The sequence below is a fragment of the Thamnophis elegans genome, chromosome Z (assembly GCF_009769535.1).
Source record: "Thamnophis elegans isolate rThaEle1 chromosome Z, rThaEle1.pri, whole genome shotgun sequence".
Lineage (NCBI taxonomy): Eukaryota > Metazoa > Chordata > Lepidosauria > Squamata > Colubridae > Thamnophis > Thamnophis elegans.
The window spans coordinates 16,001,383-16,026,789 of NC_045558.1; the positions used below are offsets into that span (position 1 = coordinate 16,001,383).

General features: G+C 42.2%; 1 protein-coding gene across 1 annotated transcript in view; it reads right to left on the bottom strand.

The window, feature by feature from the left end:
• Positions 1 to 1,134: 1,134 nt before the first annotated feature.
• The window catches only part of PITRM1 (pitrilysin metallopeptidase 1), a 59,462-nt gene continuing 35,189 nt past the window's right edge, over positions 1,135 to 25,407 (bottom strand). Inside the window, exons 18-27 of the mRNA XM_032237077.1 lie at positions 24,002 to 24,078; positions 23,082 to 23,247; positions 21,459 to 21,559; positions 19,030 to 19,150; positions 12,563 to 12,628; positions 9,085 to 9,197; positions 6,451 to 6,576; positions 5,349 to 5,494; positions 3,811 to 3,913; positions 1,135 to 1,491 (exon numbers count right to left, since the gene is read on the bottom strand). Of these exons, the coding sequence (XP_032092968.1) occupies positions 1,398 to 1,491; positions 3,811 to 3,913; positions 5,349 to 5,494; positions 6,451 to 6,576; positions 9,085 to 9,197; positions 12,563 to 12,628; positions 19,030 to 19,150; positions 21,459 to 21,559; positions 23,082 to 23,247; positions 24,002 to 24,078 (1,113 nt within the window). The 3' untranslated portion in view covers positions 1,135 to 1,397. The remainder of the gene's footprint in view (positions 1,492 to 3,810; positions 3,914 to 5,348; positions 5,495 to 6,450; positions 6,577 to 9,084; positions 9,198 to 12,562; positions 12,629 to 19,029; positions 19,151 to 21,458; positions 21,560 to 23,081; positions 23,248 to 24,001; positions 24,079 to 25,407) is intronic.

Genomic DNA, 25,407 nt, shown 5'->3' on the forward strand with positions numbered 1-25,407 from the left:
TAAGTGCTTTTGAACTGCTAGGTTGGCAGAAGCTGGGACAGATAAGCTGGGAGCTCACTCCATTATACGGCACTAGGAATTCGAACCGCCAAACTTCTGACCTTTCTGGTTGGCAAGCTCAGCATCTTAGCCACTGAGCCTTTAAATCATAGAGGATTTAACTTTAATAGATTTAATTTAATAGAGGATAACAGCCTCAATAAGGCAGGATATCCTTAACATAAGGCACTAATTTGCCCAAAATTGAAACAGGAAACAAAGTTAAAATCAATTATGTATCATTTTCAAGAATATATTATTATTTTCTAAAGAAAATAGACTGAAAAAATTTCTATAATTTTCTATATAGATGAATACTACTGCAGCATTTTTGGAGAGCTCCGACTGAAATTAAGACCATCTGACATTCACAGCCAGGAATGGCTTGACTCGTATTTGTTTCATTCAATTCAATCTTTATTGATTGGCCCTTGGGCCGTATCAAAGTGCAGAATTCCAGAAACAAATTACTAAAATTTGATAAAAGCAATTTAAAATGATATTGGGATAAAATACAATTTAAAATGAAATTGGGATAAAATACAATTTAAAATGAAATTGGGATAAAATGCAATTTAAAATGAAACTGCAATAAAATACAATTTTAAAATGAAACTGGAATAAAATAGAGTCTAAAATGAAATTGGAGTAAGACACAATAATTTAAGATATAGATAAAATATGATAAAATTATATTTCAGTGCCACCCCTGTAATCTACCCCAATCAGTCCCATGTATAGAGAACTCAACTGAACCATTTTGCTTAAGTACTGTGTGCTGCGTTAAATATTATTTTCAGATTCTGGCCACACATAAAGTAAGTTGTTTTGACATGGGGATCCCAATGGGTCCTTCATTTGCTTTATAAACCGAGGCACCTGTCTCTCATCCCCTTATACAGGCCATGATCAAAGAGGATGTGAGCCAGGTCTTCTACTTCTGCCACTCCACAAATGCAGAGACGTTCATTGTAGGGTATAGAATAGAATCTCCCATATCTGACCATTGTGTTGAGTTGTTCGAACCTCGCTCGCTTCTGCTCCATATAAGAACATAGGGGTAACCTTAGCTTTGTATAGTATATATTTGTTTCATAATTGCTGCAGTTAAGACAAAGATTGTTGGGGCCAAGGGAATGTGGACTTGTGACAGACTTCAAATCCACTTACTTTTTCAAAATAAACCACCAATGCAGTATCAGGCTCTTTTGGGACGACATGATGCGAGTAATGTTTTGCCTTAATAATTCTTTTAAAATCCTTTTTCACAAAATCTACTTTGATAACTATGGCATGAGTTTCCCCTGTTGAATTTCCTTCTATGGCTTGCTTTAGATGGCTTCTATGGCCTTGCTGTTTTATCGTATAATCCAGGACGGATCCTTGGCTGTTTCTACGTTCTCTGGCCCAAGAATAGCCAATCCTCTTGTGCTCTTCCCAGCAATGAGGAACCTGAAAGCAGAAAGACATCTGTTATTTCAACTGGTAATCCTTGAAGACTAGTCTTCTTTTGGGAGTCATGTCTCATCTGATCATGGTGGAACAGAACAATCTTCATGACATGTAGGAGGAAATTTCCTCTCCTTTGACAGGCAAAAATTTTTAAAAAGGGAGGCCATCACTGAACTTTTGAACCAAGAGTGAAATCCAGCAGGTTCTGACAGGTTCTGGAGAACCGGTAGCAGAAATGTTGAGTAGTTTGGGGAACCTGTAGTAGACATTTTGAGTAGTCCAGCAAATGCCACCTCTGGTTGACCCCCGAGTGGGGTGGGAATGGATATTTTGCAGTATCCTTCCCCTGCCATGCCCACCAAGCCACACCATGCCCACCAAGCCACGTCCACAGAACTGGTAGAAAAAAAATTGAATTTCACCACTGTTTTGAACTCTCCTATAAATTATCCAAACTTATTAAATATATTGTATTTTTCGGAGTATAAGACGGGCCATTTTCCCCTCAAAAAGAGGGGTGAAAATTTGGGTGCATCTGATACTCCAAATGTAGCCCCACCCACACCCACCAGAGGCCAAAAATGCAAGGCATGGAGGCAGCGATGGGTCTGTGGAAATCCCTGCAGCCTGGAAGAGCTGATTGGGGGTATTCCAGCAATTGATCCACCCGCCAATCAGCTGTGCTGAATCAGGGTGCAATAAGTGCTGAAGCTGACCTGGCTGGTCAGAGTTTGCAGCAGCAATCACATTCAGAAAGCACATACAAGTAACTGATTCAGTAGGATTCATAATAATAATAATATACAATATAATACCAAAAGCAGGTTTTCCAAGGTAGCAGTAAATACAAGCAAAACACAAGGAGTTTCACTTTCAGTTCTCAGCTAACCCAGGCTCCTTCCTCTCTCCTTGTTGCTCAAACAGCAAATACTGTTTCAGAGTCTAAATAACCCGCTGACTTAGTTGCTATGCCTATTCATTGGCTGACCTTGTGACCATGTGGTCCAAGTCAGGAAGCTAGCCAGCTGAATACCATGGATGCTGATAGGCAGAGGCAGATTTTTTTTCTCTTTTTTTCCTCTCCAAAAACTAAGTTGCATCTTATACTCCGGTGAGTTTTACACTCCGAAAGATACATTATATATAGTTCTTAATAGGGGATTATGACAGTTCAAACGCACAAGTTTAAATGATGCTCTTTTGGATGTATTGACATGTATAGAGAACAAATTAACAAAAAGCACCTTGGCCATATCATTCATATCTCCATCCTAACTGACTTGAAACCTCAGATAGTTCTACTCCACAGCTCTTGCTGCTGCTCCCTGATCAGACTGTTTAACACACAACTCAATTTTCCCTGCTTCTTAGGCAGTGTTCCCCAACCCTAGCCATTTTAAGACGTGTGGACTTCAACTCCCAGAATACCTCAGCCAGAGAGTGCAGGGCATGCTGGCTGAATTATTCTGGGAGTTGACTAAACACTTCTCTAATTAGTGTTTACTCACCTTTTGGATAATCTTGACTTGGGACGATTGAGAATCGCCATACATTCTTTGCTATTAAGGAGCTCCTGGCAGCTTGGGTACCATCTTGCTAGTTATGGATGCTTTTTATGTTATGCTTTTAACTCCGTTTGCTTGAGCTAATGACAAAACTTAAAATCTCTTTATTCATTGGAGTGTCCATTTTCTCACTGCCCTGACACTTGGCAAAACGCAACCACCAAGGCTGAAATCTGATGTGGGCCTGAATTAAGATTAAGTTTATTTGTATGCCGCCCTTCTCCGGGAGGGACTCAGGGCGGCGAACAACTCAAAAGGGGAAAAGGGGATACAAACACAATACACGTAATTAAAATACACAAGAGTCATACAGCCATACAAGTCGAGAGGGGAGGGGAACTCATCAACCCCAGGCCTACTGGCACAGCCAGGTTTTGACGGCTTTCCGGAAGGCCTGGAGAGAGGTGAGGGTCCGAATCTCCGCGGGGAGTTCATTCCAAAGGGCCGGAGCTGCTACAGAGAAGGTCCTCCCCCGGGTGGTAGCCAGATGGCATTGGCTGGTAGACGGAACCCGGAGGAGGCCGACCCTGTGCGATCTAACGGGTCTATGGGAGGTAATTGGCAGCAGGCAGTCTCTCAAGTACCCAGGTCATTAAATCAGTTTTCAAATTCAGAGGGGGAGAGAAATGTTCATGGGCCCACCAAAATAGATGCCAAATTAAGTGGGCCATATAGCAGATGCCTCGGTCTCCCATCATTGCATCTGGCACGGATTTCAAAATCCCAGCACTTCTCAACAGGAACTCAAACTCACTTGTTAGCTGCATCTATCAGGCTTTCCCTGGAGACAGCAAAAAGATGCTCCCTGTGCCTCTGCTTCATCTCATCAGAGATTCCATATATGAAATTATTCATCCCTAAAAGCAGAAATCACAAATGCTAATAATTCATATCGGTCTTAAGTATAGCAGCACCAGATGGTAATCTTACACTCAGATTCCTCAGTTCATAAACTAAATGGATCCATTTGTTAACATGCATTCCTCTTTAATTTATTTGTCTGGAACAATATGCATATCCAAACATTATGCAAATCAGTTCTAAGTAATTTCTCCCATTACTGATGCATTTGCATTCTATCAAACAAACAGCTCAATATGTCAACGCAGAGAACGATTGTTTGCCTTAACTGAAACAATAAATGGATTTCTCTTCTGAAAAACATAATAGAGATAAGTGTGTTCACTTGCAAAGTAATAGCACAATTTTCAGAATTCTGGTTTATTTACTATCAACCATATAAAGTTATTTAGAGCTTCTATGGGTTTTTAAATGGTTGCACTCAATCTCTGCTTAATTGAAGTTCATTTTAGTTTCAAAGCTACCAAGCATTTTGTCATGCTTGGAAGAAGCTTAATAAATAGATTAGCATGCTAAACCCTGAAGCTGCCAGATTCTTACTTTATGAGAATTATGTTACTTATCTGCACTTCATCTCGGTGTCCTAATGTGGTGCCAAAAATCCTAATTACTTATACAAACTAATGGAATCAGAGTTAGCAATGAATGATAAGCAATCTTGGTGTAATGGCAAACAGTTCAATGAAGATGAGGACATATTGGTTGTGTCTGTGGGGTGAATTGCATTTGAAAAGAAGATGTAGAGTAGAGTGACTAAGATAATGAAGGGGCTGGATAATGAAGGGGCTGAAGAAAGGCTGAAAATTTGGAGCTCTTTTGCCTAAAAATGAAGCATTTGAAAGAGGGCATGAATAAGCTGTAAAAATTATAAATGATGGGGACAAGATGGATGAGCAGAATCTATTTCACCTTCCCAAAATACTAGCATAAGAGTTTACTCAATGAAGCTGAATCCTGGAAGAATCAGGACAAAATGATTTTTTTACACAACATGTATTGAAATTTGCTACTTTCCCGTGTAGTTCTGGCTTCCATCTTGGTTTAAAAAAGGATTGAACTAATTCATGGAACCTTCACTAACACAAGGAAGTTATGGGGATCAAGGCTATTACCAGCATGACCATATCTGAATGTCATCTGCTGGAAGACTAATGGGCTTCCTTGTGCGATGGTTGGCCACTACAAGGAGAGACTGTTGGGCTAGATGGATCAGGGGTCTGATCCAACAGAGCACTTCCACAAAGGTGAATGTTTCTCTCTAGTCTCTACCACATAGTGCAACCTTTAAGGAAATAGTTCTTCAGAAGCTAAGTAGGGAAACTATGGCTGAGCCAACCATCAAAACGCTTCCAATGCAAAAACTTGGCAGCTAAATTTCAGGGGAAGCTACTTGAATTCATGAGCTCAGACCAACAAGACAAGTTTACCTACCTTTGTCAGACGGGGCAATTGGAGAATCTACTGATGCAAACACAGCAAGTTTGGCTTCATCAATGTCTTGCTGAGTAAACGACCCTGTCTTGGCCCATTCTGCAGCCTTTTCAAAAGCTGCCATAGTATTCATGGAGTTTGGATCCCTGTAACATCAAAGTCATTGTAGTTTAAGTTTACAATCAAATAACACTTCTTCTTTTACTTGTGTTGGATCAACCCAAAACACCATCATAAATTTAACTACCTTGCTCACACAATGGATACATTTTCTGCATGGCCTTAGCGAAACAATTATTCATTATCTGCATTTATGCGGTTGTGTGACCAATAGGAGGAGTCGCCCTTGGTTTATTGATTCCGCACATGCATTGAATGAATACAGTATGCTGGGAACTTTTATTGTACGTGTCTAGATGAGGGTTTCTTCCAGATTTATTTAATCTGGGAGCCAATTATTGAATTAAACTACTTTCAGCAGTTGAAAACAGTGAGTTGTGGGATGGGAAAGGGAACATCTACAATGTGAAAGCAACCATAAACTATCCTTGTTTTTGCTAAAGGTCTGCAGAAATTCTGTCATCCAAGTCATGGTTGTCCCAAAGGTGCTTTTTTCAGGAGGCAACTGGACTTTTTTTTCTTTGAAGACGTTTCACTTCTTATCCAAAAAGCTTCTTTAGCTCTGACAGGATAGTGGAGAATGGATGATGGGGAGTAGGAATGGATTTCCAGAGAAAAAAATTGCAATACCCAAGAGCACCACTCAGGTGATCCTGAAGACAGAGATAAACCTCCAAGTGATTCAATGACCCTCTAAAAGGATGCAAATGACCAGCTGTCTGCAAGAAGTATAAACCCTCCAATTCCCCCACTATCCTGTCAGAACTGAAGAAGCTTCTTGGATGCCTCCTGAAAAAAAGCATTTTTGGGATATCCTTGTTGTTGTTTTTTAAAATTTCTTCGTCAGCTTTTCCATTTCTGAGCCCTTTTCTTTGATCACCTGAGAAGAACCACCACAATAAACCTAGAAAGTTGGGGAAAGAAATATGGGCCCATGCCATTCTAAACCCTTCCACCACCCCAACCCAGCTCAGGGGGTTACCTATAGGAGTAGAAATTGAATATCCCGTTCTGAGAGATATGAGCACCACCGCCGTAAGCACCTCCTTTCTCCCTGATTTCCGTATGCAGGAATTTTGCCGTCATTAAACGGGCCAGGAGTCGAAGGCTGAAAGGAGAGATATTAGGAGGGAACATCAGATAAATCTTTGTCAAAAGTTCAGCCTCAATTGACCTCTGGGGGAAAAATGGTAGGCGAAGAGAAAAGCAGAGCCAATAACTGTAGCACCGTGATGGCGAACCTGTAGCACGCAGAGCCCTCTCTGCGGGCACCTGAGCCGTCGTCCCAGCTTGGCTCCACCACACATGCGCGCATGCCTCCCGCTGGCCAGCTGATTTTCAGGTCTGCCGCGCATGCATGGGGTCACGCGGGAGATGCATGTTGCATACATGGGAAGGTCATGCACACATGTGCGTGGAGCAGTGAGAGGTGCTGTGCATCCCCCCCTGCAACCTGTTTTTGCTCCCAGGAGGCTGCATGGAGACCTACTAGATCCAAAACAAGGTACAGGGGGGTCGTGCAGACATACGGGGGGAGCATGGGAGGTCATGTATGCATGTACAGGTGAGAGAGTGTGTGGGGGTTGCGCGTGCATTGCATTTTGAGTGCATGAGTATATAGGCACTTGTGCATGCATTTTCAGCACGTGTGGACAAAAAGATTAGCCATCACTGCTATAGCAGAATGAAAACTTGGCAAGTTGACCAGCTCTTTATAGTTCCTCTTCGGAAAAGTGGAGGACTTGAGATTGACCACACAGACTCCAGATATTTTCTCCTCACAAGAAAAGTGCAAGTCCCCAGCAGCTGTAGAGCTCTGGGAGAGGAGGGAAAGCTACTTGGCTCAAACCAAAAAAATTGTTTACACGATTCCTTTTCTGATCACTTTCTGAAAATTGCTTCCTGGTTTTCAGCTATTAGGAATTTTGGATTGATATCTGGTGTCTGAAAACACCAGGTGAGGGTTTTTTTTCCAATCCTTAGTGAAAGAATTTTTAGTCCTTGAATTACAACCACAATTGAGTCCAAAATTTCTGTTTCTAAATGAGACAGTTGTTGAGTTTTGCCCCATTTTACAACCTTTCCTGCCACCGTTGTTAAATGAATCACTGCAGTTGTTATTACATGAGTGGCTTCCCCATTGCCTTTGCTTGCCAGAAGGTTGCAAAAGATGATCATACAAGCTCGGGACATTGCAATCATCATAAATATGAGTCAATTGCCAAATGTCTGATTTTGGGGGGCCAGGGGGATGCTGCAACATTTCTAAGTGTGAAAAATGGCCATGTCACTTTTTTCAGTGCTGTTGTAATTTTAAACTAAACAGTTATAATTCAAGGATATCTGTACAAGTTTAAGGGCTAAAAATAAACGGAAACCACTGACCCAGACTCTTGATGGGTATATCCTGCTATAATATATGACCCCAAAGCTTTGGGCACTGCATTGGTTGCTGCTTGGCTTTTGGGTGTGATTCAGAGTGCTGGTGGTCACAATCGGGGCCTTACGTAGCTTGGACCAGGTTATCCATGATGCCATCTTTCCCCTTATTGGGTTATCTACCCAATGAGATCAAGCAGGGCCAACAATCTCCTGATCTCATCAATACAAAAATGCTATCTGACAAGGCCTTGGGAGATATTTTCAGCTACCGCTCTTATATTATGGAATATCTCCTCATGAAGATCCAGTCTGCTCCCTTGAGTTAAGGTTGGTTGTTCCATCAAGAGTAGGAGGCCATGCAATGGCTCGTTTCCTTCCTTCAATTTTGGGTAATTCTTTGTTGAAAGTTTCTAATTACTTTGGAATAAGCAACATACAAGTAAGATATTGGAACACCACTGTCACATCTCCCCTGGTCCTTTGTTTCATTAAACTGGACATACCCAGTTCCTGCAACTGTTCTTCATATGTTTTAGTCTCCAGTCCCCTAATCATCTTTGTTGCTCTTCTCTGCACTCTTTCTAGAATCTCCACATCTTTTTTACATCATGGAGACCAAAACTGAATGCAGTATTCCAAGGGTGGCCTTACCAAGGCATTATAAAGTGGTATTAACATTTAACGTTATCTTGATTCTATCCCTCTGTTTATGCAGCCTAGAACCGTGTTGGATTTAATGGCAGCTGCTGCACCCTGCTGGCTCATATTTAAGTGATTGTACACCAGGCCTCCAAGATCCCTCTCATGATTTTCTAACAAAATTGACTTCACACAATAAACTAAATTCAAGGAATTTCTGTTATGTCTTAGCTCAAGAGACAAATTATGCCCCCAAATCTCTCTACGTGATAACCAGGAAATGGAATGCTGAAATCAATAGATAAGGATCTCCATGATGCCTCATGTAAAATTTTACTCTGCGTGAATTCAGTTTATACCCTTAAGTAGTTTGGAACCAAACTGGCTTTAAATCGATGCATATATCTGCTACATAATGATGCTCTTTGCATCTCAAAAGAGTCCAGAGTCTGCAACTGTGCAGTATAAATCAAGAGAGCATCGTCATTTAAATCTATATTTATATTCTCACCAGAGTCACAAAAAGTGATGTTTTACATTCCAACATGAACTTAATTTGCACATGTATGACTGGATAGCACATCTCTCTGCCTACCTCGCATAGTCTGGGGCCGTGAAAGGCACAGTGCGAACACAAGCACCCACATAATTTACAGGGAAGGGAAGCAAAAAATGGGTCTTCATCTGACACGGTTGAAAAGTGGGATCCTAAAAGAGAAGTAGGAAGAGGAGAAACAAAAGAACAAAGAACAAAAGAAATTAGGATCAGGGGTCCTTGCCAGAATCTGACTCTTCTTGGCTAAAATCTCTCACCTCCCCTTGAGAGAAAGAATTTAGTTGTAATTTTAAAAAAAAAAAAAAAATCTTTCTTTCAGTAGCTGTCTTGAGCCTGGACTTTAAAATTCGTGTAGTCACCTTAAAAACTGAGGAGTTATCAAGCAGATCCTAATGAATATTATTATCATACTTTTTGTAGTATAAGGCGCATTCCCCCTCAAAAAAAGTGGGTGAAAATTGTGGTGCGTCTTATACACTGAATGTTGCTGAAGCACTGCCCACTTGCCGGCCCCCACCCTTTGGCCGTTTTTTGGCTTCTGCTTGTCGCAATTTTGGCCTCCGCACCACGTGCTTTTGGCCTCCACATGTCACATTTTTGGCCAGTTCCAGGCAGCAGGGATCGGCGGTGGCAAATGGGCCATGCTAAATGGGCTGCGGCAGCGAACAGGCTGTGGCAAACGGGCCGCGGCGAATGGGCCATGTCAAGCAGGCCGCAGTGGTAGTGACCAGGCTGCGGTGGCAACGAATGGGTGGTGGCGAACGGGCCGCGGTGAATGGGCAGTGAACAGGGTGCGATGAACGGGCCAGATGAATAGTGGGAGGCCAAGGCAGATATTTTGTTCTTCTTTTCCTCCCCAAAAAAGTTAGATGGATTTTATAGTCCGGAGCGTCTTGCAGTCCGAAAAATATGATAGTTGTACACTGTTAGATTTGCAGTAATTTTAGAAGCTTTTTCCTTGCTTTGTTCTTGAATACGTATATTGATTTTGCCCATGCTGATGGTAAGCACAGCAGACACTTCTAAATAGATACCTTTACCTTTTCCTGCCCGCATTTATAAACATATAAATATTTTAAAATTTATCCAATTTCTATACCATCCATCAGACTTGTGAGCCCTTAAATTGTTATGCATATCACTTTGAAGGCCCTCTACAGGATAAGAAAGAAATACAGAAATATAATAAAAGGAGGAGGCGCCAACGTCACGACGATACGGACGTGCAGTCTCAATACTCCGAGACCACAGCCAATCCTTTTGTCACTGGGTGGTCCAATCGGACCTAAACCGTCCCACAGATATGGTGAACAGGAAGAATATATCTTACTGATCTCAGGGACATTGCAAAGTCCCTGATTGATGCAAGAGAAGTTCTTCAAGCCGGCGACAAAAAATCTAGCCAAGGCTGATGAAGTTGGGGCGGCTCCAAAATGGAAGGATATGGAAAGAGAAAGTGTTCCCAGCTGGTGAGGAATTTTTACCGTTTTAAAAGAGATTGCCTATAAAAAACTTAATATTAATTTAAATTGGAAAACAGAAGAAATAAGCGACGGAATTAAGTTTGGAATGGTTTTGGACAGTGGGTTATCTTACTTTTTAAATACTATGTTCATGGATGGAATTTATGCAAGCCTTTTAAAATGAATGGATTAAGTTTTCTTCTTCTATTTTTTTTTCTTTTATTATTCTTGGTAACCTAGGGACTAAAATTCTCCTCTTTCATTACCGTGGGTGTTTTTCTAACTCATTCAAGAATCAGACCTTTTTAAAACTTGAAATACAAAAAAGATACAAAAAGAAACAAAGAAAATTGCAACAATAACACTGCTACTTGGAGGCTGGAAGGTTTGTGTATTGGAAACAAATGACTCTTATTTTTCTCACCTTATTCTGGCTTGGCACTCCAAGATCTCACTGCTTGTTTATAGAGAGTTATAAAAAGAAAAGCATACAGATGTCTCTTTGAAGTATATCTTCAACCAGAGAAAAGTGAAAATAAAACTTTATTGTGAATCGATGCTTAATCTTGTAAAAACCTTCCAAGCTAGAGCAGCAGTGTTTGTTAGCTGGAGATAATAGCACAATTTCAACAGCAGAAAGAAACTTTAAGCCTGCAAAAGATATTCTTAGAAATTCAGAAATTATCAAACACATTTGAGAGGACGGAGAAGTTGGAAGACTTAGAGCATCTAACAGTAAAATATGATGAAGAAGTTGGAGAAGTTTAACAAGTGGAAAAAGTGGAGGTTAGAATCCTAAAAACTGAAGAGGACAATGACCATAAAGAAATTAAATGTGCTGATATTTATGGTGATTGGAATACTGAAAGAGGAATTAAATGGAGGGGAACTCTACCCCAGATGACAAGACACAGAAGAAGAAAAAACAAAAGAATTTATGGATTTAAGAGAAATTTTATTAGCAATATCATTGATAACACTACTGACAATTAAAGATAAGCTTATTAAAGAAACAGAAGAAGGGCATCAAAATTACATGAGATATTTTATAAGCAAGGAGTTGCTAAGAGGAGTCCATACAAATTTGATTAAGGAGATGATTAGAGGACTGACACCACAAATGGCAGAAGACATGAGACTGTTTTGCTACTGGAAAGATACAGGTTGATAGATGGAAGTGTATAATTTAAAACTAGTTAAACCTAGTGGAATTTAGTGACAATAGATAGTTAAATAAATAATTGATAATGATAATAATGAATACAATATGTAGTGTTATGATAAGTAATAATTGGATATGAATATTGAATGGTACCCATGAAAGGAAAATTAGAAAGCCTTTTGGATTATATATAAAGGCTAATAAAAAAGAACCAAGTTAGATTCAGTTAAGTCTTGATTATTAGGGGGGAAATGTTACAATACAGGATATAGTCAAATAAAGGAGGGATAATGATAACAACATATGAGTGTGTGTGTGTGTGTGTGTACAAAAAAAGGAAACTGGATGTAAATTGTAAACAGTGATTTGGAAAGGAGGATTAGAAAACTTTGTTATTAAATATTATGGATGCTTAGCTAGAACAGGACATGAGGATTCAGTATTATTGGAGGATTTTAGAAATAGTAAATGAAATGCCAGTATGTGGTTATGTATTAAATCTTGGTATATTTTATGATGGACATTTAAACAATTATAGTCAAATGAAAATGGAGGTATGATGACGGTAACATGTATAAATATCTGAGTTAAAATACTTGAGTTAATATGAATTATGCTTGATGACTGTGGAAGAGATGCACGAAAGTCTTTTGTAACCAACTGATACACTTTCTACAGTATGTAAAGAAGGAAATTTTTTATATGTTGTGTTTGTTTTGAAAATTAAAAATAAAAAATAAAATAAAAAAGAAATATAATAAAAGAAATTGTTTTAGAAACTACTGATCAAGATATTGTTGCAAGACCAGCTTCATATTCTCTCTTCAAAGCCTTACTTATTTCCCCAAAAGAATCCGGTAATTATAACTTAGGTCACAGAAAACGGGCTCACCGTAATTAGCTTCCTTGTGATCTGGGAACCGGCCTCACTGCTAGCCGTCTTGGAATCTGAAGGTTTCTAGAAATACAAGATTCGGTTGAAAAGGTACAGTTATAATGCAGTCTTACTGAGATCTGTAGGAAAGCATATTATCTAGCAATCAAAGCTCAGTTTCTTACATCAACACATCACAAAGCCAGTAGAGAACTGAATTACCACAGTTATTCTGGTTATTGTTTGGCTTTTTAACTTCCCAGCCTAACTTACAGCTGTGAGACTGTCTGGTGTAGGGGTCAGCAACCTTAAACACTCAAAGAGTCACAAAGGTCCTAACCAAAAGCCCCCATTCAATTCTGGAGCTAACTGGGTGTTCGATTCTCCCATAATAGAGTCTCCTCCTAGCGCACGGTTCTTTTTCCTCTGCCAACTGCAAGTCTGGTTCCCCCACCATAGTGTCTCCTTCTAGCCCACTGTCCTTGGTCCTCTACCTGTCCTAACCAAAAGCTCTATCTATTGTGGAGCCGACTGGCAACAGGGATCCACAGCAGAGGGATGAAAGAGCCACATGCAGCTCCAGAGCAGTGGTGGGTTCCAGCCTGGCGTCCTCCACATGAACGCATGCAGCGTGCGGATGCGTCTTACTTTCCAGAGACGCCTCTGCGACACTCCAGCTGCTCGGCGGAGCGTCATGCAGGCGCTGTACACACTTTGCACCTGCGCTGAAGCACCAAAGACTTTAAAGACAGGTAAGGAGCTTGTGCGGGCAGGCGGGCCCTCCAAAGCACTGTACCGGAACAGTACTCGGTGCTCCAGGCAGACACCAGTACGCCCGTACCGGGACGTACCGTCTGCAACCCACCACTGCTCCAGAGCCATGGGTTGCTGACCCCTGGCCTAGTGACTTCAAACTAAAATACTAACCAGGTGCAACCTTGATTAGTCTTCCAAGATCTGGAGATCCTTAATAGCTGGTATTAAAGATAAAGACTCTCCATGAGAGGTACAGGTACAGGAATTTGTACAGGTAATCCTTGATTAGCATTCGTTTAATGACCGAAGTTACAATGGGCACTACAAAAAGTGACTTATGGTTTTCACACTCATGACTTTTGCAGCATCCCCATGGTCACATGATCAAAATCCATGTATTTGGCAACTGCAAATGTATTTATAGCAGTTGTAGTGTCCTGGGTCATCTGAGCATTATTTGTATCCTTCTCAACTGGCTTCCAACCAGCAAAGTGAATGAGGGAACCCAGATTTGCTTAATGACTACATGAAAACAGCAGTGATTCCTTAACAATTGTGGCAAAAAAAATGTAAAAATAAGGCAAAACTTACCCAACAATTGCTTCGCAATAGAAATTTTGGGCTCAGTTGTTGTCATAAGTCAAGGACTATCTGGACGTATTCCCAAGCAGTGGAATGGTACAATTCGCCATGGCCAACTCAACACAGTGATTTCACCATGGCCATCTCGTCATATTCAATTTGGCATAGAGATTTCAATGTAGTCAACTCATTACAGGACAGCTCACTGTAATCAACTTGGCACAGAACAATTCACCATGGAAAATTCTATGGGAAACAATTCAACAAAATGTTATCAACCACTGTTTCTTTAACATAATTTCCATGTTTGTGAATGGAAATAATGTAAAAAAAACAACAACAGTGGTAGATAATGTTTATTGCATTGACTTATCCCGAGTGGAGTTCTTGCGTAACAGAGTGGCTGTGATGAGTTGACAACGGCAAGATGGCCATGGCAAAACAGTCAAGGTGAGTTGGCCATGATGAATTGTCCTAGACTCTTAAGCAACAGGCCACAGGTGTTAAACTGGAGTAGGCTGATGTAGGGAAAGGAAATGAGAAGCATGTTCTTGTATCTTCTAATTCATTCAAAGACAAATTCTTTGTGTGGATCTTCGGCTTTGAAACATAGATGAGCACCACCCCCTAGCGTCGGGAACGACTAGCACATATGTCCGAGGGGAATGACCACTGGCTTACCTGAAGGGTCCTTTTTTGTACGCTGCGAGGAGAATCAAAGCATGGGTTAAATTCTGTCTGATTGCCCTGGACTGAATTGAAAGATCTTTAGCCACGTCTCCTCTTCCGGCTCCTCAGATTTTTCAATTCAGTTCTAGCCCAATGGACACGTTTTCAGTGGTTCCAGAATATCAACAGAAATTTAACCTTAACTTGGACTTTCCAACCAAATTCTTCTTCATTCTGCAAAGAAATAAGGTCTCCTTTCAGTTCTTGTATTTGAGTCTATTGCTGCTATTTGCTGCCGGAGCTTGTCCCAGACTTCTCCGGGTGCGTGCTGTCCCTTTAAATTGCTGGGTGATGCGAGCCGGCTTGGGAGCCCCCGCAATCGCTCTTTATCTTCGCGCAGCGGTCAGCAGCGTGAGGGCCCAGCCACTTGCGATATACTTGAGTGTTTGGTGCGACGGTCAATGGTGCGAGGACCCAACTGTTCACGGCATGGCTTTGCAGATTTGAATTTTGGCACCATTTTTCAAGCAGTTAGTCATCACGGTGGCCGTTTTGGTTAAGGGAAAAACTTCCAGCGACCATTTTGTTTGCAGTTTTGCCGTGTTTTTCCCTTTCATTAGTGAGTCAGCATTGGAGAGTGGTGGCAGTGCGGATTGTTCTGTCCGGCAATCCGGCAGTCAGTCGCTCCCCTCCACTGATTGTTAATTGATCACTAACAGCGATGTGTTGGTCCTTGTCTTAGGCCTCCCTCTCTCCAGCTGTTTACCCTGCAGGCGCTGGGAGGTTGGAATATCGCCCGAGAGGTTTCCTTGTGGCAGCCCTGGCTTAATTATTCATTTCAGACATTGATTTGATTTGATTTAATAAATTTATGGGCCGCCCAAGCCTGAAGGACTCTGGGCGGCTTTACAGAAAATAAATTTTAGAAAAGTAAAGAATTAAAAAAAAACCGGAGGAAAACAGATTAAAAAAACCACATCATGAACCCAATCTAGTCGGGGCTGGACCTCAGTCATGAGGTCAACCGCCCCAGGCCTGCCGGAATAGCCAGGTTTTGATAGCCTTTCGGAAGGCCATGAGAATGGGTAGGGTCCGGATCTCTGGGGGTAGTTCATTTCATAGGGTCAGAGTGGCTACAGAGAAGGCCCTCCCCTGGGAGCCGCCAGCCGACAATGTCTGGCTGACGGCACCTGGAGAAGGCCCACCCTGTGCGATCTTATCAGCCTTTGGGAGGTATGTGGCAGAAGACGGTCTCGCATATATCCGGGTCCCAGGCCATGTAGGGCAATAACCAGCACCCTGAATCGCGCTCGGAGACCGATAGAGAGCCAGTGCAGCTCGCGGAGGATAGGTGTAATGCGGGTGTATTTTGGTACACCCAGTATCGCTCGCACGGCTGCATTTTGGACTAGTTGTAGTCTCCAAACACTTTTCAGGGGCAGCCCCATGTAGAGCGTATTACAGTAGTCAAGCCTTGAGGTGACGAGGGCATGAGTGACTGTTTGAAGTGCCTCCCCATCCAAATAGGGCCGCAACTGGTGCACCAGGCGAACCTGGGCAAAGGCCCCCCTGGTCACAGCCGACAAGTGATGTTCTAACATCAGCTGCGGATCCAGCAGGACCTCCAAGTTGCGGACCCTCTCTGAGGGGTGTAAATTTTCACCCCCCAGGCTTAGGGATGGACTATCTGGGCTGTCCTTGGGGGGCAACATCCACAGCCACTCGGTCTTGTCAGGATTGAGTGCAAGTTTGTTCACTCCCATCCAGACCCTGACAGCTTCCAGGCACTGGCACATCACTTCCACCGCTACGTTAAGCTGACACAGGGTGGAGAGATACAGCTGTGTATCATCCGCATATTGATGGTATTTAATCCTGTGCCGATGAATGATCTCATGTAGATATTGAATAGGAGGGGGGACAAGACCGAGCCGTGCAGCACCCCATATTTAAGGGGCCTAGGGATCGACCTTTGCCCTCCAACCAATACCGACTGCGACCTGTCGGATAGGTAAGAGGAGAACCACTGTAAAACAGTGCCTCCCACTCCCACCTCTTCCAACCGTCGCAGGATACCATGGTCGATGGTATCGAAGGCCGCTGAGAGGTCAAGGAGCACTAGGATAGAGGAATGTCCTCTATCCCTGGCCCGCCAGAGATCATCGGTCAGTGCAACCAAGGCGGTTTCGGTGCAGTATCCAGGCCTGAAACCAGACTGAAAAGGGTCTGAAAAGGGATTGGAAAAAAAACCCTCACCTGGTGTTTTCAGACACCAGACAGGCTAGCAAAGCAGCCTCAATTTGGTATCCCCTGCTAGAAGCTTAGCAGAGCTTGTCTGAGCAAAAGGAGAGAGGCCCTGGACATAAAGGACACTGAAGTGGCTGTCTTGATGGCTTAGGCAGCCGGCTGATGGGTCTTGTGACAAGCCTTTTCAGATCTCTTATCCTCCACTTTCAAGCCCTTTAATAGGTCAGGAGGCAAGACTGAGGAGGATGTAAGGGCTTGTACCGGAGGATCCACCTGAGGCAATTTTAATGAATCCTCCAGGAAGGCATCCATCATATAGAGCTTTTTATCACTGCTACCAGGCGTGGCTAGAGTGTCCGGTTGAACCCACTGGGTTCACTGGCACTGCACTACGTTCAGAAATAATTTAGGAACTGGCACAATCTCCTGGGGAACAACCAGTTCCTCAAAGAGTCCTTCGCTAGGGTGTGATGGGTCTACTCTCGCCAGGTCCGTGGCAGTTACTCCCTTACAGGTGGCTGCTTTGGCCTTCTTCAAGATTGTCTTGAACAAAGCATGTTTAAACAAACCAGTGAAGGCTGGTTTATGCATGACAGCTTCCTTGTCCCCGGAGAACTCCTGTTCTGGAAAGATTTTCTCATCCACAGCTGAATTCTCGCTGTCCAGCGAGAAATGGAGAGAGACGGATCTCTGGGGAGCATCTGAAGGAACGGCCTTAGAGGAAGAAGACCTGACCCTGCAACGTCGCTTGGCACATTGCTTGAGACCCTCTGCAATACCCTGGGATATGTCCTTGGTGATAACCTCCTGCATTTCCGAGGAGAGGGCTGGCCCTTGATCTTCTACAGGCTGCCTATGCTTAGTGGCCCGGTGGGGCAGAGGATGTTGAGCCAGTGATAAAACTGGAGGAGAATCCTCTCCTTCCAAGGAGCACTGAAACAAGTCAGCATTCTCACCCATGGATGGTCTAGGGGAGTTAAGTGACTCAGAGTAGTCATCTGATGAAAATTCCTGGCCCTCGTCCTCACTATCCAACCGTGGTGTGTCCTGATTAGTAGGAGCTGGGGCCTCTGGTAATCCCACTGCAGGAATTGGAAAACTAGCCACCGGTTGTTGCTGGGCTTGTTCAGGTTGTTTCTCTGGTGCTTTTTGGCGCCTGGGGGCAACTTGGTCTTGGTGCTTTGTTCCTTTCTTTCCCCCAGCCTGGCTGTGTCTGCTGAGGGCCTCTGAGGCTGCTTTGCTCTGCCTGTCTGGTAAGGCTCCTGATGCTAGAAGGCCCTGGTTGCCTTGATTAGCGTTGTCTGCCATTATGTTGTGAAGAAAAGTTGTCTGGTCACCACTCACCATCTGGAACACAGTTGGGGATGTGAGGGTAGCTGCAGCTGCTGATTCAGAGTCGTGAAGATTGATGGCTGAAATGAGTAATAAAGCTGGTGCTGCCACGAGGAAACCTCTGGGGCGAGATCCAATCTCTCAGCACCTGCAGGGTTAACAGCTGGAGGGAGGGAGGCCTAAGGCAAGGACCAACACCTCACTGTTAATGATTAACAATCAGTGGGAGGGGGGAAGTGACTGACCGCCTGATTGCCAGACAGAACAAGTCGCACTGCCACCACTCTCCAATGCTGACTCACTAACGCGGCAAAACTGCAAACAAAATGGTCACTTAAAGTTTGTCCCTTAACCAAAATGGCCACCGTGATGACTAACTGCTGGAAAAACGGCGGCAAAATTCAAATTTGCAAAGCGATGGCGCGAATGGCTGGGTCCTAGCACCACTGACCGTCGCGCCAAACGCTCAGGTATATCGCAAATGGCTGGGCCCTCACGCCACTGACCTCTGATCGCGGCAAGCTGGCTCGCATCGCCCAGCAATTTAAAGGGACAACGTGCGCTCAGAGAAGCCCGGGACAAGCGCGGCAACAAATAGCAGCAATAGACTCAAACACAAAACTGAAAGGCAGACCTTATTTCTTTGCAGAATGAAGAAGAATTTGGGTGGAAAGTCCAAGTTAAGGTTAAATTTCTGTTGATATTCTGGAACCACTGAAAACATGTCCATTGGGCTAGAACTGAATTGAAAAATCTGAGTAGATGGAAGAGGAGGCGTGGTTAAAGATCTTTCAATTCAGTCCAGGGCAGTCAGACAGAATTTAACCCATGTTTGGATTCTCCTCGCAGCGTACAGGAAAATCTTTACCTTTTTATTTTAATTTAGTTTCCTCCATTACCTCAATTATGTGAGGACGGACAGGCTTCCGTTCCTTTTTACTTCTGGCAATTCCCAGGACAAAATTTTCCACAGCTTTTGTGACAACTGGCATCTGCTGAGGTGTAGCATTCACTGCACATCTGCGTGGGAGGAATGTGTGTTATTTTCACCCAAAGAAATTCAGCCATCTGATTTGATTAGAGAAATATTCAAATAAACAATTATTCATATTTGACAATTCATTATGTGTTAGATTAAAAATGAAGAGAAATGCATTATGAATATTGGTCTTTTAGAATGTTACTAGAATTTAATCTATTAACAATAATAACAGCATTATTTAACGCCATTATCTAATATTTATTAGTATTAATATACTAATGTATTATTAGTATTTTAAGAGTATTTTAATATTGATTAATCATTTAATCTTAAAACTATCATATCCTAATATTTCTGTACTAAAAAAAGTTGGAGATCATTTTTGTTTGATATCTGATGTATTCCCTCCCACTTTTTAACTTGTCCTGTTATTCCCCTCATCTTTTTTCTTTATTAGTTTGTATTTTAATGTCTGCTGTGTTTCCCTGAAACCAAGACAGGGTCTTTTCTTTTGTCCTCTGAGATAAGCACTTAGCCTTATTTTCAGGGAGGTCTTATTATTTTTGAGGGGCAGGAGGCAGAGAGCATGGTCACCTTATGGAGGCCATCTATGCTTCTCCCAATCCCTTTGTCCAAATTAAATTATGGATTCTTAGTAAGAATGATGGATGTTTCAAAACTTGAGGAAGCTTAAACTATTCCTTATTGCACAGCGGCTATAGTGAGTACAACATGGCCTCTAATGAATATAACGAGAAACCAATTTTCTTCCCAGCTTGAAAGCTGCAGAGAACAAGGATGATTGAGTGAATGAGACTTCTGTTATCTTTAAGCTCCAAAGGAGAAGCAAATGTTTGGATTGTTTGTCAGTTTCAAGGTCAAACTTAAAAAAAATATTGAGTATACAGACCAACATATTCAAAGCCAACAATCTCACAAAAATACTGCTTCCAGGAAACAACAGATGCCAGTGGACTGAATGGCAGGCAGGCTAATGCTGTTGTTGATGGTACTCAAGTCCTAAAATTTCATCTCCTAAATGATTATTTTTTTTGAGAAAGCTGGCAGAATTAGAAGTCATGAAATTCAAATTTAGTTAGAAAGGTCTTCCTAGAAATGTAGACTCCTGGCATTTGCATTCTCAAGGCAATAATCTTAAAATGGAATCTGAACTTATTGTTCTAACCAAGGCATGACACAAACTCCTTGTCCCGAGAAAAACCCCTTATATTAATTTACTGTGAATTCTGCTCATTCACAGCCAGCAAAATCTTTCAAGGAAGGATTTATAGTCACAGAGCTTATCTGGTTTGGAGCTGACAGTCCAATATCTGCAAAACGTGGCAAGGAGTCTCAAAACCAATTAAATGAACTAATTGTCTTCTGAAAATGCCGCTCCCCTTTCACTCCTCTTTTATTTCCTCTGGGAGGAGCCATTCATCAGCCATTTGTGGCTTTTCTCCCAGGTCGACCCCTGTTCTTTAGCTGTTCCCTTCGTGCGCATGGGCAACTCTGTCCATGTGCACACTGGGAACAGGCTCCAGCTGTTCGTCTGCCTCACTGATGTCTGATTCCGATGGCATTACTGGCATATGGCCCTGGGACCCTCTCTGCCTCCAACACAGAGCCTTTCCCCAGACTCCAGGACTGGTCCATGATCCTCCTCAACCTCCTCACTGTCCAAATCTGCTCCCAGCTCTGCTGGCCACTGGCAGGCCACAACATTTATTTTCTCTTCAGTTTGAAGTCCTACACATAACAATTCAAGAAACTTCTTCAGAACTTCCTTGCTTTAGTCAACCAATAGCAATAGCACTTATATACCACTTTGCAGTGTTTTACAGCCCTCTCTAAGTGGTTTACAGAGTCAGCCTATTGCCCCCAACAATCTGGTCCTCATTTTACCCACTTCAATAGGATGGAAGAGGCTGAGTCAACCTTGAGCCAGTGAGACTTGAACTGCCAAATTGCAGTTAGCAGGAGTAGCCTGTAGCACTGCACTCTAACCACTGTGCCACAGCTGCTCATAATGTTATTTAGATATTAGATTTTCACCAATGGAAATATCTGGGCACAAAGCAACTATACAATTGAGGTCTACAATCAATTAGCAGTTTTTCAAACTTGTGAGGCTAGGAACCAGGTCATCATCTAGGGACGGACTCCAACGATGATGGATGACTCCAAATTTGTGCTATATTAACCTAACCAGAGGGTAAATTTTATTATAGTTCTTTTAAAACTGAAGTTTTTAGGATTCAGTTAGAAATCATGATTGGCTGAACTTTGACATCATGGCATATTCAGTGGTACCTGCAAGGATTACAAGGATGAATCCCAACTCACCGCAGGTTGTCACTATTTAAAAGGTATTTCTTGATGCGTGGCAATTTTCGGAGCACAGACTTAATGTCTGCCATTTCTGCAATTCGCTTCATCAGTTTCACCTGAATAGAAAAAGGATGGAAAAGAGAATTAAGAACAAAAGCATAGATAAGCTTCTCCACTGACTTTGCATTTTGGAAGCCAACTGAGATTGGAAAAAAATGGTAATCACTGGATCTCCAGGATGCTGAAAGCATCATAAATACACATTGATTGCCAAGTAACTGAATTCTGTGGGGATGTAACAATTGTTAAATTTAAGAACTAGTTTCAAGTTGCTTTTTTCAGTGCCATTGTAACTTTGACTGAATGATTGTAGGTTAAGGCAGCGGTGAAATCCTCTGAAGTCTGCTACTGGTTCGGTGAGTCTGCTACCGAGCATACATGCCTGAGGTGCACCCACGCAGCACTAAAAAAAGAACATTTTGAAGGCTTCCAACTCTGCAAAGGTAAGTAGAACAGCGAGAGGGAGGGGGAAATCCTCTGTGCCACGTAATTTAAATTAGCTAGAAAGCAGAAAATCCAACGATTCCAGCTAATATAAATCGTGCATCACAGCTGATCGTCAGAAATACTGCTTCGCCTGAACCAGTAGCATTTTTTACTACCGGTTCAGATGAACCAGTCCAAACCAGTAGCTTTCACCCCTGGATTAATCCCTATGTTTCATTAATGCAACTAAAAATATCACAGGAAGATTGTTTATAATGAGTACTTAAATGCTTTGAGGGCCTTAATCACTAATTATGTGCCTACACTGGACTGACTAGCTAGCAGCTGAGATTCTGGGTTTCCCCTGAAAAGATCAGCAATTCATCCCTTACTAGAAAGAAAAATTATACTGTAAAGGAGACTGGTCCTCCATGAGGACACCTGGAGTCTTTGATGATGCTTCGACTAAGACAGAAGACCCTCTTCATATGCAGAATGTCCATTCAGTCTTGAGCATCTCCAATTCAATCTATATATTTAAAAATGGATGTTTGTGTGCGTGTGTGTGTATTCCAGCATAACTCTCAAGCAATTTCAACCAAACTTGGTACACAGATGACTTACTCTCTGGAAACAAATACTGTGGGGGTAAGACAACCCTAACATCCTGTTCGGTTAAGATACAGCGTGTTGTGCCTTAAAATGGGTTCTACTGTACTGCCTTAAATGGCTTCTACTGTTCAGTGCAGTGAAGTTGCCGTGGTATCGGCTTCACAGTACTCCACAAGGGGGCTTTCTCTGGTAAAGGGGAAAACCCAACATTAGAAATTACTTCTTGGGTCACAGGGAAAACATTTTCAACTAATTTAATTGTTGCCGAAATCAGGGCTCAGGGAGAAATTGCTCTTGCAAGCTTCACAGTACTCCACAAGGGGGCTCCCTCTGGTAAAGGGGAAAATCCAACATTAGGCATTACGTCTGGACATTTCCCCCTATAAATAAATACCCGGGCAACACCGGGTTATCGGCTAGTGGGAAAAGAAACAAACCAGACACTGGGAACAAACTTAATGGGCAGACCTGGGCCACACATAAGGGCATCTTCCCATTTTCTAATGCCAGATGTATCAAACCCTTTTCCTCTCATTTCACCTGCTCCATGCCATAAAACATTTCTTGCAATTCTCCTGCAAGGTTCAGAGTCTTGCTTGCTCTAATTAAGGCATAATTATGTCCAGAGTCAGGGATGCCGTTTGAAAGCTCTTGAGCCGTCATTTTAACCAAGACTTTGAAATGCTCTTCATCTTCAAAATGAGGGCTGCAAAAAAAAAAAAAGAATGGAGAAAGGACAAAAGGGAGTTCTGTTACAAATAAGATGCAAGACTAAACTGGCAAGTTTCATCAAAGGTTTACTAACAGTAACTCTCTCACTAATAGCCATTATGTTTGGGACCATATGAGTGGAGATCTAATTCCATTCATTCCATCTTTACTCTCTTTATAGGGGTTCAAAGCACCAGCAATCCTCCACCCAAGACAATTATTGGCCTTCTCTTCCTCTTAATTAAAACACCTGCCAAAAGGAGCATTGCTCAATCAATCAACTAATATGTATCCACCAATATGAAGTTATTTACTAAGGTGTTTTGTATTACTACTGTAGCTATCCATTGAAGCTGGGCAGATAATAAATTTGAATACACAAACAAGGAAATATACAACTTTAATTACTTAAAAATATTGTTCCTGGTCAGTCCTAGAGGAGATCAACCTTTACTGCTCTTTAGAAGGCCAGATCCTAAAGATGAAACTCAAATACTTTGGCCACCTAATGAGAAGGAAGGACTCACTGGAGAAGAGTCCAATGCTGGGAAAGATTGAGGGCAAAAGAAGAAAGGGACGACGGAGAATGAGGTGGCTGGAAGGAGTCGCCAAAGCAGTCGATGTGACTTTAAATAGACTCCAGAAGATGGTAGAGGACAGGAAGGCCTGGATGAACGTTGTCCATGGGATTGTGATGGGTCAGACATACAACTAACAACAACAACGTTGTTCACTAAAATGGACCTTACTTGTTGAATATTTCAGTCCAGAGATGCATCATGTCAGGCAGGTTTCTATCCAGGCACAATGAAGAAAAGATCACACCCTAAAGAAGAAATACATTTTAGGAATAAATGAAAAAATAAAGCAAATATACCCAGGGAAATTATTTAAGAAGGCAAACATGGGATTCTTGCATTTTAAAAAAATGCAAATAGTAGTTGTGAAATTACAATCCAAAACTGAAATCCAATTTACTAAAGCACAAAAAAAAAATTGTAGATGTAAATCTCCTACCCACTAATGGCTTACTCTAAGTTATTCCACATTCAAAACTGGAAGAGTCTGTTTACACCAAGTCCAAACCCTGCCTTCCCCAGTTCTATTCACAAATCCTAATGATCATTATTTCAATAGGAATTCAACTTAAGATCTCAATGAACCTGACAAACAGTTTGTCCAACATGTGTAAGTCACTTCCTCTCCTGAAACAGTAATCCAATCTTCCAAAGCCCTGAACTGCACACACTTTGAAACATGTCGGAGGTCAGGGCTCCAAATAGCATCCTCCATCAAATAAGAATCCGAGGCTAGAGGTTCCTCAAAATTCAAATTCATTAAAGAAGCCATTTTGGCACATCTGGGAAAACCTGAATCTGAAAGCTTCCAGGTTTTCCCCATCCAAAAGGAAGTTCAAGACCCTGCCCCAGTACCCACATGTCCATCATCACATGGCCCAATCAGCCACTGTCACGAAGGAAGATTCCTCCCATCCACGTCAGTCCAGGTGCAGGGACAAAATGACCTTGAAACTCTGAGAAGGAATGTTATTATGGCTACATATCTCCCATGCTCCATACCACCACCACCACCCCTTCCAATTTCCCACAGTAGAAAATGTTTAGTATGTGGCAGGCTTGAGGCCCAATACAAAGATGTCCTCCAAGCGTGACATCGGATTCATAAGAAGTCAAAAGAAGTCGGAGAGGAAGAGAAGCAATTTTGACCCAAGTTTACCTGCTTGTTATTGCTTCCCCTGTTTAGGAAAAAACAGAAAAATGAACATGCTGGGCTAAGCTGTCCTTCTGACATTTTGCTGTTGGAGTGTAGAGGTTGCATTTTGGAAAACAAGTGCATCACATTCTTTACAAATCACAAAGCAGCTTTAAGAAAAGTATAATCAATGAGCTTTAAGAAAGGTATAATCAATGAGGAATCCTTGATGCTCTCTGAGATTGGTTGTTTTCTTGCAGACATTTCACTAGCCAAAGAAGGCAACATCATTGGTGCACCTAGTTTAGGTAATAAAACATCTGCAAGAAAGCAATCAAGCTCAGACAGCAGCAAGGACCCCTTGTTTTCTACCCCAGCTACAAATATTTTCTTCTATCACTATTATAATCATCAAGCAATTTCACACATTACTTGCTTTCCT